The sequence below is a fragment of the Ictidomys tridecemlineatus genome, chromosome 12 (genome assembly GCF_052094955.1).
Source record: "Ictidomys tridecemlineatus isolate mIctTri1 chromosome 12, mIctTri1.hap1, whole genome shotgun sequence".
NCBI lineage: Eukaryota > Metazoa > Chordata > Mammalia > Rodentia > Sciuridae > Ictidomys > Ictidomys tridecemlineatus.
This window is the reverse complement of record NC_135488.1, coordinates 31,447,944-31,462,013: the sequence shown is the minus strand read 5'-3', so window position 1 is coordinate 31,462,013 and position 14,070 is coordinate 31,447,944. Positions and strand designations below refer to the sequence as shown.

Below are 14,070 nucleotides of genomic sequence, written 5' to 3'. Positions count from 1 at the left end.
GCTGAGCTTTACCTTCATGGTCTCTGCTCCCAGAGTCAGTAGGGATGAGGAGGACTATCATGGTTTTTTTGTTTAATTTTGCTTTGTTTTCCTTTCTGACATATGAGAAATATGGAGTCTTTAAATACAATGATAGGCAACATACAGTTTGGTGTATATTATTCCAATTTTTAAATTCCTTCTCTATATAAATCACTTTTTTATTTCTAAAATGGTCCAACATGTACTTTTCTGCAATCCCCCTGTTGTTTTTTTTTTTTTGTTTTTTTTTTTTTAAGTATCAGTGCACATGATATACCTCATTCTTTTCAGTGACTGGGTAGTTAGCATGCCATTGGGAAATGTATCAAAATTTATATTATAATTTACTGGCCGATGGCATTTATTCCCATTACATTGCAATGAATGTAACTCCAGCTATAGATTGAATTTATGGAAATAAAATCGTTGGTCAAAGAGCTTGTTTTCAATTTTAATAGACACTGTCAACTTCTTCATTCCCCAAAGAGTGTAGTAGTGGTCTTGACTTGTGTCCCATGCACCCATGCACTTGTGTCCTTACACCCACACACACTTATAACACACACTCGGCGGGCCTCCCGCATCCGTGGGTTCAGCATCCTCAGATCAAACTAACGAAGGATCAAAAACATTTGAGAGAAAAATTGCAACTGTGCTGAACACATACAGATTTCTTGGTATCCTTATTCCCTAAGCAATGAAGCGGGACAGCTATTTATGGAGCGTTCACCCTGTTGAAGGTCCCACGAGTCACCTAGAGATGACTGAGAGCAGGACGAGGGTGTTCTGTGCAAATCCTGCATTTTGTGGGAGGGACTTGGGCATCTGTGAGTGTCAGTGTCTGAGGTGGTCCCCAGGCGATGGATGGCTTGCAGACCCTGGGGGCTGCCTAACACTTTTCATTGCCTGATGATCTCTATTCAGATCAGTAACCTGCCTCTGCATGTGGCGACAGCTTCAGACTCACCTCAACCCTGCCTTCAACATCTTAGAAACCACAGAACTGCTCCCCAGTCGGCCTGGGGACCGTGCAGCCCTCAGGTGTCAAGGCCACCCTGGGGTCTCTCCAGGAGCCCACGAGCGCCCCCTGCCCCCTACCTCCTCCGTCATCCCACTTCAGTGCTTATGGCCTTTTTAGCTTCAGAAGTGAATCTTGAGGCTCCGGGAGCCTGGACCACGTACTGGTTGGGGCTCCTGTCATATTTCATGGACCCTAAGTGACGACGGGAATCTGTTTTCAGTTTCCATTTTTTGTGTGTGTGCTTTTCATGGGACACTTGAAGGCCAAGCCCTGGAAAACCAGGAGAGTGGCTCCACCGCGCTTGTCCCTGTGGCTCTTTACCTTCCTCTGCTTTTCTTTGCAGCACCATCGGTGGCACCTTTAAACGTCACTGTGTCCCTAAACGAGTCTGGAGGTTACCTGGACGTCAGGTGGACGAAGCCCCCGATCGCGCTGCAGGCGGGGCAGCTGGTGGGCTACCGGATATCACACGTGTGGCAGAGCTTGGGGACTTTCGTAAGTCACAGCCTGAGTCCCCTACGTCGTCCCTTTTCGGCCTGCTGATTCACTTCTGTTTCAGAAGCTCTGGTTTTGCTGAGAAGACCTGGCCTGATGGCATGAGGCCGGGCACCTAATGTCATGAGGCCGGGCACCTCTGGGTGGGACTTGAGTGAGCATCGGTGGTGACCGAGCAGGCCTCCGTTCAGCAGATGGGTCGGGAGATCCTCCTCTGTTGTCACCTGGATGAACCCAGGGCCTTGTGCGTGCGAAGCAGGCACTCTACCAAGTGAGCTATCTCTCCAGCCCCGGGATTTAGTCTCTTACGGAAAGATGAGAGGGCGACCCAGGCAATCGCAGTGTGAGGTCAGGGCTCTGTGGGGTTGGGCAGGCTGACAGCTCAGAGCCTCTGAGGAAGATTGTCAGGGAAGATCCTCAACCTCAGAGGATAAGCAAGCGTGCTGGCCAGTAGGGCCCAGCTCCATAGGAGCCCAAACTAGACCAAGCCACATGGCCACCCATGGCACAGCCAGCAGAGGAGCCCCAGCCAGGGGGCACGAGACCCTCAGGGCCACATGATGGGCCCAGGGTTAGGACATGTGGCTGAGGGTCCCAGGGCCAAGAGCTGATGAGAGCCTTGTGTAGCAGCCAGCAAACAAGCCTTCCCCGGTGCAGTTGCCTCGGAGTCCTGCTGCGGCCACTGACTTCCCTTGGTGCCAGGTGAGCCATCCCGGAATGGCTCAGGGTCAGGGAGGTGAGGCCTTGCAGATTGGCATGTTCTGCAAGGCTGTGCAAAGATGCTGGAGGCCCATGGCACACTGTTCCTCCCAGCAAAGGGGGCACTTGATCTGGACCTGTGTTAGTCAGGGGTCAGAAAGAGATTCATTATGAGGAGTTGGCCCACCCAGTCAGAGGCCGAGAAGGCTTCAGAGCTGCTATCTGCAAGCTGGAGCCCCAGGAGAGCCAGGGGTGGGATGGGGGTCTGGAAGCTAAGAATCAGGAGATCCTGTGCATAGACCTCTGTCTAAGGCGGAAGACCACATCTCAGAATCCTCCTCTTCATCCTTTTCTGTGGGGGCTGGACGATGCCCACTCATGCTGGGGTGGCCATCCACTCTCCTCAGTCTGCTGATTCTATTGCTGATCTCCTCTGGAAACATCCTCACGGACATACCCAGAAACGGTGTCCAGCCAAACCGCCAGGCACTGTACAACCCAGTCGAGGTGACACATGAACCTCCACAGCTTGGCATAACTTTTTAAAAAATATTTTGTTTTTAGTTGTAGTTGGACACATACCTTTATTTTATTTTTATGTGATACTGGGGATCGAGCCCAGCACCCAACACATGCTAGGTGAGCGCTCTACTGCTGAGCCATAGTCCAGCCCCAGCTTGGCCTGATTTCGACAGATGAAAATGAAGGAGTTTCAGGTGGAAAAGGATGTCATGGAAGGAGGTGTCAATGCAGTGGCTCTGAGGGACTGAGGACTCGCTTGAAGGTTCGGAACATGCGTCCTTTGTGACAGCCTGGTAGGAGGTGAAGCTGGACTGGGGAGCTGTGACCCCAATATGGGTAGTGTGGAAGTCAGGCCGAGGCAGAGAGAGTTAGTAGATGGCCAGGGAGCCAGTGAGAGGTGTGAGCCCAGGGGTAGGATGTGAGGCTTGTGGATTATGCACAAGGATTATGTCAGTTTTCATTTATGGAATAAAGTTGAGTTTATTGATATAAATAGCCTTCAAATTTGCCTTCGTTCCACTAGAGCATCTTGGTGACCTGCCTGGTCTACAAAGAGTAGCTAGGGAGCTCAGCAATTGGCTTCCTGTCTTGGGAGCTCCTTCCTGTCTTGGAAGCTCCTTCCTGTCTTGGAAGCTCCTTCCTGTCTTGGGAGCTTCCCTGTCTTGGAAGGTATTCTGGCTCACAGAGAATGTCTATCACAGATGTCACCAAGGTTTTTTCTGAATACCCACCGGCATGTGCTTGGTACTGGGCGAGGTATTGGTGAGGTGCACCGTATGTCAGGTGGCTTCTGCTTCTACCTCAAGGCTGGAAATGATCCCTTTCACCCAGTAATGATTCCCTAGTGTGAGTGCTCATTCCATCCCCAAGAGCAAACAAAGGCCAAGGGCATCCTGGGTGACTTAGGGACTGCCTCCCTAGCACCAGCCACACCCTTCCTGAAGGTCCCTGCTGCCGCAGGAACTCAGCCCAAGACAAGTCGGGGGCAGCTGGGGATGGAGGCTGAGCGTGGCTGGGTGGGCAACTTCCAGACAGGGCCCCTGCCCACCAGGAAAGGAAGAACTGGGGAGATGCTGTCTCTGACGCGCAAGGGCAGGAGCGCTGGTCTCACTGATGGGACTGGCTCTCCTTCACCAACCAGGGAAAGCAGGCTCCCTTTGTGTGGTCACGTCCCAGACCCATCTCACCCTGTGACAGCCTCCTCTCAGCATCTTCAAGGATGTGTACAGGATGTGTACACAAGTCGTCCTGCTGCGTCGAGCTCTTCAGCAGGAGAGGGGGCGGGGTGAATGGCCCAACAGCTACAACCCTCGATGATGGTCTGAACTTTGTTCCAATGTTTTTTTTGTTTTTGTTTTTGTTTTTGGTACTAGGAGTTGAATCCAGTGGTGCTTCACCACTGAGCTACATCCTCAGCCCTTTTTTAGAATTTTGAGACAGGATCTTGCTAAGTTGTTTAGAGCCTCACTAAATTGCTTGAACTCGCAATCCTCCTGCCTCAGCTTCCTGAGCTGCAGGGATTATATTCCAATCATTTTTTTTTTAAGATTTCAAAAACATATGAAACGTTCCCATATGCCATATTTTAATGGCACAAAGTGCTTTTACTTTATCGTTATGGCACAGTTGACCAGCCGGCACAGTTGTGGTCTCTCCATTCCTTTGGGGTGACTGCACCGGGGCCTGGGTCCAGCCTGCTCCAGTTGGCATTGCTGTGCGTGTCCACAGGGCAGGACAGAAAGGGGCTATGCCGGCTAAGGCAGCATGACCCGGGCTGTCTTGGAAGTCAGGTGCACATTCTGCCTTGTCATTGTTTGCTGGGTGCTTTGCACTTGGGGACGACTTGGTGCGTCTCTGGCCAGGAAAACCTGAGCAGGAGAAGGTAGAACTTTGGGGCAGGTTTGCTCCGGGTGCCCTGGAAACAAAGGTGTGCAGTTATTTCCTCTCTCACACTCTCCATCATTTATCAGAACTGCTTTTCCCAAAGAACAGCCGGGGTGTATTCTTTTTCTTTTTCCCTCCTGTCAGGAAGCAGTCTTCTGGAAGCAGGAGGTGATATAAATAGAGGAAAAAGAAGAGGGCTCAGGCCCGTGTTCTGCCTCACGTAAACGCTGTCCCTGAGCGGGGAGAGCCTGCTTGGCCTCACGCCTAGGAGAGGACGGTTCTACCCAGGCCTCTGTGCCAGCTGCCCCCGGACCAGCTGCATTTCCCCCTTGACACTCGACGTCACATGCCTGTCCGAAAGGCTCAGTAATTGTGGTTCAGTTCCTTAGGAATGTCCTCTTCCTCTGTTGGCAGAAGGTAGGGGTCACCAGCAGACACGCGAGTGGCCTGAAGCCAAGCCAGCGGGTCCGGAGAGCCTTTGTTCTTTCCTCCCAGCGTGACGAAGCCACTTCTCTTGAGCTGAGGCATGAGAAGCGCAGCAGCAATGAAAGCTTTAGGAGTCACTGTGGCCTCATGAGCCAAGTGCCACCAGCACTCAGCTGTGCTGTGTGTCATCAAACCTATCCCCTCTGCAGTGAGAACGATGCCACCACTGTGAGGGCTGTGACCCTTCCCGTCACTCACCTCCCTGCAGAGGCCAGATCATCCTGGCCAGGCGGTCATCTGCCCCCGCACCCACTCTGTACTCCGTGCATCACGACGGACTTATGACAACAGAAGACTTGGTGGCTCTCGATACTTTGGGAACAGGCCCTGATGCAGATAAGCTTCTGGCGCATAATGGGCAACAAGAGGCAGAACGTGGATGAAGTCCAGGGCAGGGAGGCAAACCCGTCCAGAGGGAAGTTTGCAGTGAGCCGGTGTCCGTCACTCAGCCTCCAGAGCTGGCCTCCACCTCCAGGGAAACGCTCCGGCACAGCTTCGCCTTGTGCACTGATGAGGAGGGTGGGCTGTGCCCTTGTCATCCACACTGTTGTATTGTGTGCAGACTAAGAACCTCTGGTCTTCACTAGATGGATGTTTATTACATCTCAATGAGGATTCTACCTTTTTTTTTTTTTTTTTTTTTGGTACCGGGAATTGAACCCAGAGGCAATTAACCACTGAGCCACATCCCCAGCCCCTTCTTATATTTTATTTTGAGACAGGGTCTCACTAAGTTGCTGAGGGTCTTGCTAAGTTGCTGAGGCTGGCTTTGAATTTGCAATCCTCCTGCCTCAGCCTCCTAAGCCTCTGGGATTACAGGCGAGTGCCATTGCACCTGGCTGGTTTCTACCTTTTCAAATTCTATTTTTCTCGATACCCCTTGCCTTCCAAAACAGGGCTCAAAGTCCAAAGGTAAGGAGCAAGTACACACTATTTATTTTTTTAACTTGGAGCCCTGTCTTGCTCATCTTTAAAGGGGCCTTGAACTTGCCTTGTAGGCACTGTGGAACCAAGGAGTGGACCCCGACACACCACCCAAGCCAGCTGGAGACATTCTGTGAATGTGCCTCTGATGAGATGTGGGCTCATTTTTCCCCACCCCATCCCTGTTCCCATTCCACGAAGAGAGAGTTCATTCAGCACATAAGTTTAGAACATATTGCATGGTAACCGCCCCCTTGAAGATCCAGAGTGTGTATTGGCAAGTCCAAGGCCCTTGAATGTTGTGTAGCAAGTCAGTTTTGACCCAGGGTTGCCCACACGTTCCAGAGAACTCAGGTTTTCATGTGTGGTTTTTCTGGAGCTCATTGGTAGGGATTATGACCCTGATGCTGGTTTAGTCTGTTTGTAAAGGACAGAGATCTTAGCGGAAGCCTTACAGCAGAAATCGCCATGGCCTTCAAAGTGACTTCCTCAAAGACCCAGAGAAGCTGCACTTCACAAAACAATTCCTTGGACTCTGCTTCCTCCTGAGCGGGCAGTGGCTGCCAGGGCAGCTGAGAGGCACCTGCGTGTCGGCGCCTGCCCACACCTCCTTCAGTCCTCGTCTCCTCTCCCAGCCAGAGGAGGCAGAGCATTTGAGCTGGCGGTAAGGCGTGAGTCACAGGCCAGGTTCTCATGAGACGGGCCACTTCAGGGATTCATCGAGGGTGGTCCACTTTGCCAGGAGAAGCCAGGAGATTGCCAAGAGGTGATCTCCACAAACAAGTCGAGCCAGCTTCCTGGTTTGGGACACTGACAGCTTGGTAATTTTCTCCTCTGCAGGAAGACTTGAAAGATACCCAGGGTCAGCCTGGAAGAGGGCTTTCTGTTTACAGCGAGAAAGATCCAAGAAAAGTACCTTGTTACCCACAGTCGAGGATACCAGTGACTACCATTGGTTGTTTGCAGCATGCCAGGTTCTGGGGTGTTTACCTACAGGAACTCATTTAACTCAAGAGAGATGGTATTCTCCGTTTTCAGCCAAGAAAACAGAAGCTCAGAGACACTGAGTAACCCACCCAGAGTCACAGAGCTTGGCACGGGCAGAGCTGGTGTAGAACCCAGGTGTGACTGACTCCAAAGCCAGAGCTTCCCTGAGCTCACTGCTTTTGCCAGAGACCTTCAACCCTCTTCCCAACACAGTGTGTCTTATTCAGGCTCCACAGTGTGGCCCCTCAGCGGGAAGAAGTAAGAACAGATACAATCTGGGTGCAGTGAGGGCTCACGGCTGTAATTCCAGCAGCTTGGGAGGCTGAGGCTGGAGGATGGCAGTTTCAAGACCAGTCTCGGCAACTTAGCAAGACCTTGTCTCAAAATAAAAAATGGAGTGGGGAAATAGCTCAGTGGCAGAGCAACCCTGAGCTCAATCTCTAGTACTGCAAAAAAAAAAAAAAAAAAAAAAAAAGGACATGTTTCAGAGAGGAAGATGTGGGGGTTTGGGGCTGGTGCCTGAGAGACTGCTTGCAGCCCTTTTGAACAAGTCACCTTGGTGATCATTGTGTGACAGCAACTTTTAGAATCTGATGGTTCTTTCTGTGTTGAGCATTACTGTTCTTTCAGGCTATAAAATGGGCCATATTCTTAAATCCAGTTATGAGTCACAGGGCTGTGAATTCTCTCAGAGCCTGGGGATAATAAAGCCTTTGGATAACTGTGAACAAATCACTGCAGTCACCCTGCCTAACTTTAATGCCACCCACAAGAAAAAAAAAGACATTGTCTTGCCAAAGGTGTACCATTACTATCCTGACCCGCAAAGTTCCTTATGTCTTCTTTTATATGGAAGTGAAATTGTAATCCAATGTCATATTTTAAATTCAATTCCAGTCCCTGAAAAGGCTCTCAGATTTCTACAGCCTGGGGATATGATCCTTATGTTGGTTAAAAAAAAAAAATGGAGATCTTTAAATGAGAAATATGCAGTTGGCCCACGGCACGTGCCCTACCACCAGAACACCTGTGCCAGGGAAACAGCCCTACTTTATGTGACCTGCACCCTGATGGTACCAAAATGTTAGCTCTTTCATAATCCAATCTGAAATGGGTTTCTCGGACAACTTTCAAAAATCAGAATGGAAATAAACCCTTGGGGTTATGGATATGGGAGTATCTCTCTTTACATACTTGGCATGAAAACAGTCGTGCACACCTGTAATCGAAGCAGTTTGGGAGGCTGAGGCAGGAGGATGGCAAATTCAAAGCCAGCCTCAACAACTTAGCAAGGCCCTAAGCAACTTAGCAAGATCCTGTGTCAAAATGAAATATTTAAAAAAAAAAAAAAAAAGGCTGGGAATGTGGCTGAGTGGCCCTGAGTTCAATCTCTGGTATCAAAAAAAAAAAAAAACCCAGTAGGGATGAATTACATGCATTTACTATCTGTGCAGGGGCAGGGAGGGAGGGTAGCGGGGATCTAGAACCAACCTCTTATAGACACAAAGGATGTGAATTTATATTTATGAATATTTCCAAAAGGATGATTTGGCTTTTGTTATGATTTCTGTTCTTCTGGGCATTTAATTGTTTCCCAATTGTGCATCGTGCTTTTCCTCTTATTTTGAGAGAATTCCTCATGTTGATGTATTGTATTTGAGACTTTATAGGAAAAAAAAAGAATCACAGCCAGAAACAGGCCCAGGGTTCCTTATCAGCCTTGAACTTTGAGGAGCTCTTAGGCAATAAACTGTGGCGTAGACATGCTATTTATTTCTCGGTTGTAGACCTGAGTCACGGCAGGGCTCTGGGATGTGGACCCTGGAATTTCTCTACCCCCAAATTAAAACAGAATGACAAAGTGAGCCATCATCAAAACTGGTCTGCCATAAAAAAATTTGCTTTATTTCTAAAAACGATACTGCCAGAATGTATCTCCCAGTTGAATTATTCCTTTGTGTACTTAATTAACCACAGTAGCAAAAAGTATGGCCAATCTTGCAGGTTCCCGGTCAAGAGGAATTGAAAACCCCACATTTTTGAAGGTCACATTTTCTTCTTTAATCCCTTATCTTTCTTTCTTTCTTTTTTTTTTTTTTTTCGTACTGGGGATTTAACACAGGGATGCTTTGCCTTTTGTGCTACATCCTCAGCATTTTTTTTTAATTTAAATTTATTTTTTTTTTAGTTGTAGATAGACACAATACATTTATTTTATTATTTTTTTATATGGTGCTGAGGATTGAACCCAGTGCCTCACACATGCTAGGCAAGCGCTCTGCCACGGAGTCCTAGCCCCAGCCCTTTAATTTTTATTTTGAGACAGGGTCTCGCTAAATTGCTTAGGGCCTCCCTAAATTGCTGAGGTTGACCTCAAACTTGCCATCCTCCTGCTTCAGCCTCCTGAACCTCTGAGATTACAGGGTGTACAACCACGCCTGGCTGTCTGGGGCATTCTGAGCTCTGATGGTCACTTCCTGTTTAGATTGAGAAATGATCTCTGATAGCAACCCAGGGGCTACTTGGTCACACCCTGTCTGTAAGGGCTGAGCTGGCTGTGTAGGACACAGAATGATGGGCAGGAGACTGACTGACCAGAAATAAAGTTCCTTCCAAACCCTGCCTCTGCTGTTTATTGTTGATGGATGGTACCTGTACCCCATGAGACTGATATTTCTCTCCCCTCTCCAAACTACTATTCTCAAAATTCAGAGCTTCAGCCATGTACCAGGGCTTGCTCTCAGCCTTCACAACCTTACAGTTTTCATTCAAGAGCCAGCCCCACCAGCAGAATCGTTTTCCTGCATCAGTGAACATCCTGATCTTGGAGGTTGGGAAACAAAGGGGAAAGTGTCATGTAAACATACTTTTTTTCCCCCCTGTGTTTTAATGGCTCAGGGTCACATAACAGTGACTTTTAAAAACAACATAAATAAACATAAAACAAGGGGCTGGGGCCGGGACTTAGTGGTGGAGCACTCACCTAGCATGCGCGAGGCACTGGGTTTGATCCTCAGCACCACATAAATGTAAAATAAAGATATTGTGTCCACCTAAAACTAACTAACTAAATAAATATTAAAAAATAAACGTAAAACAAGGTTTTGAAGATTAAACAAATTGCGTATCTGTCACACTGAGAGCAAAAAAAGAATAGCATTGGTATCGTATCCTCTTAGTCCAAATTCTTAAAATTTCAAAACTCTGGACCCTGCTTGGGCAGTTACCAGGTTTGCAGTGTCGAGGGATGGTGTGACTCTGCATTGTGCTCTGGGGGATCCTGCAGGGGGGTCTCAAGGACTTCACCTTGCTCTTGCCTTCTGAAGGTGGTGCTACATGCTTTGTCCTTTCTTTAAGGACCACCTTAAGTGCCTCACCCTCCTGATCCTAGTTTGCAAGGCCTGGTGTTGCTGCCAGCCCCAGCCCACGTCCCTGCCTGTGTTTGGGTTCACTCCACCACTGTGTCCTGAGTGAGGAAGGAACACTGTGGAGCAGAGATGTGGTCACTGTCCCCGGGACATGGGTGGGATGGCCTCCCACAGAAGGAACCCCGTGCAGCTGGTGCCTCCAATTTCATTTCCTTTTTTTTCTCTATCCCCAGAAGGAGCTCTCTGAAGAAGTCGGCCAGAATGGCAGCCAGGCTCAGATCCCTGTTCAAGTCCACAACGCCACCTGCACCGTGAGGATCGCAGCCATCACTAAAGGGGGCGTTGGGCCTTTCAGCGACCCAGTGGAAATATCTGTCCCTGCGTACGGTGAGAGCAGGGCCCTTCTTGCCTGATGGGATGCAGCGGTCCTGGTGGTGCACATACTGCTATACTGACCTATGGGATGGCACCCAGTTAAAAACCAAAAAGCATGTTCGCGCCGGGTGCAGTGGCACATGCCTATAATCCCAGAAGATCAGGAGGCTGAGGCAGGAGGATCCCAGGTTCAAAGCCAGCCTCAGCAACTTAATGAAACTCTGTCTCAAAATAAAAAATAAAAAGGGTTTGGGGATATAGCTCAGTGGTTAAGTGCCCTGGGGTCAATCCCTGGTACAAAAAAAAAAAAAAAGATGTGTGCAAGGATCAGGGTCCTCAGTATGGTGACACGCTTCACAGAATCCCCACACTGCCAGGTCCTCCTGCCATTTCTACCAACATTGACTTGTTGAAGGTAGTTAGAAGAGGCGCTTGTGCTTGGGCTGGACAGGCGGTGTGGCTGAGCCTTCTATTATGTGCATTTGCGGGTGTTGGCTTTGCTGTTCTAAGCAGCGCTCTCCGCCTCATGGGTAGTGTGCTTTGGGATCTGCTCTGCACAGAACACCTCCTCTTTCCTACAGAAGCCATCTTCAGACTGCCCTGGGCTGACTGAGCTAAATGCCCAACCACACATGCTGGCTTTTGCGGGTTGCTGGAATGTTCCTTGGCAAGGTGCCACCGTGGTGCCCCGAGCAGCCAAAGTGCTGGTCTGGCTTCCACAGACCAGTGGAGCCACCTTTGTTCTAACTCTGCCTGGCTCTAGGCTGTCTGATGGTAAACCACGGTCATAAAATCCATGCGCAAGCATCTGTATCCCAGTGAGTTACAGATTTACAAGCTCTTGCCAAGCCTGGCCTTGTATCCAGTAGCACGACTTAAGAGCACATAATTGAGCTCCTGTCTATTCCCAGTGACCCTCAAACAGGCTCTCTCCCTTTGAGTGGTGAATTGAACCATATTACATTCCTGCAGCCCCAGGCCTCAGTACCTGGGAACATCAGTTACGGGTGATGGGAAAACAAAGGTGTATCTACCTCCTACAGATTCAAAGACAATGAGAGATCCTCACGCTAAAGGCATAGCTTAAAACAGCTTATTTAAGACAGCAGAACTTTCGTCTCATACATAATAAACTATGATGTGTTTAAAATTTTTGCTCACTCTGCACAGCTCCGGCATACATAAATGTCAGTTATCGCAGCTTAAATTATACCATTTGCCCAACAGCGGCCAAGTTTTAGCTGCCCTCGCGTATGGACTGTAATTGCATCAAGCATGAACTCAGCCGCTGGCTGTGCAGTCCTCAAGTCTCCTTATCAATAACAGCCGCACAGATGATTGCGACCAATCAGATGGCTCCTTTCAAACTCAGTCGCTGATTGGCCACTGGCAACCATTTTTCGGTTCCCTCGTGTCTTTAGAGGGTGGCGCATTTCCTGCAAAGGGAAGGCAGTGGCTGGATTGCCTCAAGCCTCCCAGTGACAGGCACACCTGATTCTGCAAAACTAGAGGATTCAGGGATGAAAGTACACAAAGAAAGAGAAGCGATAACGTTGGGAGTGAACTGAGCGTTGAGGGTCAGCGGAGCAGCAGTCTCCACGCTGACTCTGCGGTAGTTTGGAAGCTCACTGTGCAGCCTGAGGAATTTAAGGAGGTCAGCTGATTAACATAAATGCAGTGGTTGTGAGGAAAAGGCTGAAAGGTTCCAAAGAAAGTGACACCAGCAAAAAAGAGACAGACAAAACCCGCTGCACATTCTGGACTGGGATGTCGATCAATGGCAGAGCGCTTGCCTAGCACATGGCCTGGGTAGTTCCACTGGAGTGGGGGGCTCAGGGGGTGTGAAGAAAAGAAGTCTTCATATTAAAATAATTCTCAAAGTGACTTTGCAAAATTGAAATCACAAAAAAATAGAACATTGGAAGTTGATCCAAACTTAGAAAGGCATATGACAATTCTCCCAAAGATGCAAAATGTGTTTTCTCTGTGTCATAAAGTTACGTCACTAGAGCAGATTAACCCTGTTCAAACTACTCAGTGGTAAGAACTTTTGCTTTGTTTTGTTGTGGTACTGGGATTGAATCCAATTGGACCACTACCTCTGAGCTACAACCGCAGCCCTGTTTTATTTTAAGACAAGGTCTTTCTAAGCTGTCAAGGCTGGCCTTGAACTTGTGCTTCTTCTGCCTTCGCTTCCTGAGTAGCTAGTATTACAGCCTCAGCAACCTAGGAAGGCCCTGAGCAACTTAGCAGGACCCTGTCTCAAAAAAAAAAAAAAAAAAAACAGGAAGAGCCAGGGATGTGGCTGAGCACCCCTGGATTCAATCCCCATTACCCAAAACAAAACACCCCCAATGGTCTCAGATTATACCAGTGGGGGCTGCCTGCATCTGTAGATCACAGAAGACTGAAGGTGAGCCCAGTTCTGAACGCTCTTGACTGTTTGTCCTTCCCTATTACAGGCCGTACTTCATAGGTATTTAGGATCCCAGAGAATCGCTTTGCCTTGACCTTTCTGGTGTTTTACCAGGTGAAGTGGATTATGCCCCCTCGTCAACTCCAGCGCCTGGCAACACAGAGCCCCTGCTGGTCATTCTCGGATGCTTCTGTGGATTTATGTTGATTGGGCTGGTTTTATATATTTCTATGGCCATCAGAAAAAGACTCCAGGAGACAAGGTTTGGGTAAGTTTCCCAGTGAAAATTTGTGGCCCAGTGATATTGATGAGGTTGTTGGGCCAGGCCATGGTGCTGGTCCTGCTGGCCCTGCTCTTCAGACTGCCCAGGATGGGTGCCCTGCCCTGTCTTATGCAGCTTGGAGCAGACAGCTTCCTTACGCAGGCCAGTTCCTACCTACCATGGCAGCCAACAGCAGAGCCAGCCTGGTGAAGGGCTGTACAGAGGAACCCTCCACTTAAACTGGGTAGCTGTTACATGACAACCTGTATCAGTAGCCCTAAAAGTGACCCTGTTTTGTTTTTTTTTTAAATGAGCATCCCTGCTCTGCAAATCCAAAATCTGACAAGCTCCAAAGTCTAAAACTTTCTAAGCACCCAAATGATGCTGCTCCGTGAAGCTTCATTTCATGTACAAAATTATCACAGATATATAAAATTATTTTCAGGCTGTGTGTATAAGGCATGTATGAAATATAAATTAATTTCCTGTTGAATGTGTGTCCCATTCCCATGATTTCTCATTATGTATAAGTAAATACTCCAGAGTTTGAAAAAGAAAAAACTGAAATTTGTAATACTTCTGGTCCCAGTTGATGGTTTCAGATAAGGGA

The 14,070-nt window shown here is 48.6% G+C and overlaps 1 protein-coding gene across 2 annotated transcripts in view; it reads left to right on the top strand.

Moving 5' to 3' along the window:
• Mertk (MER proto-oncogene, tyrosine kinase) overlaps nucleotides 1–14,070 on the top strand; it is a 97,440-nt gene that overhangs the window by 60,633 nt on the left and 22,737 nt on the right. For both annotated transcript variants that reach the window (XM_005340237.5, XM_078028303.1), the window contains exons 8-10: nucleotides 1,386–1,537; nucleotides 10,641–10,794; nucleotides 13,313–13,466. In XM_005340237.5, coding sequence (XP_005340294.2) covers nucleotides 1,386–1,537; nucleotides 10,641–10,794; nucleotides 13,313–13,466 — 460 coding nt within the window. The remainder of the gene's footprint in view (nucleotides 1–1,385; nucleotides 1,538–10,640; nucleotides 10,795–13,312; nucleotides 13,467–14,070) is intronic.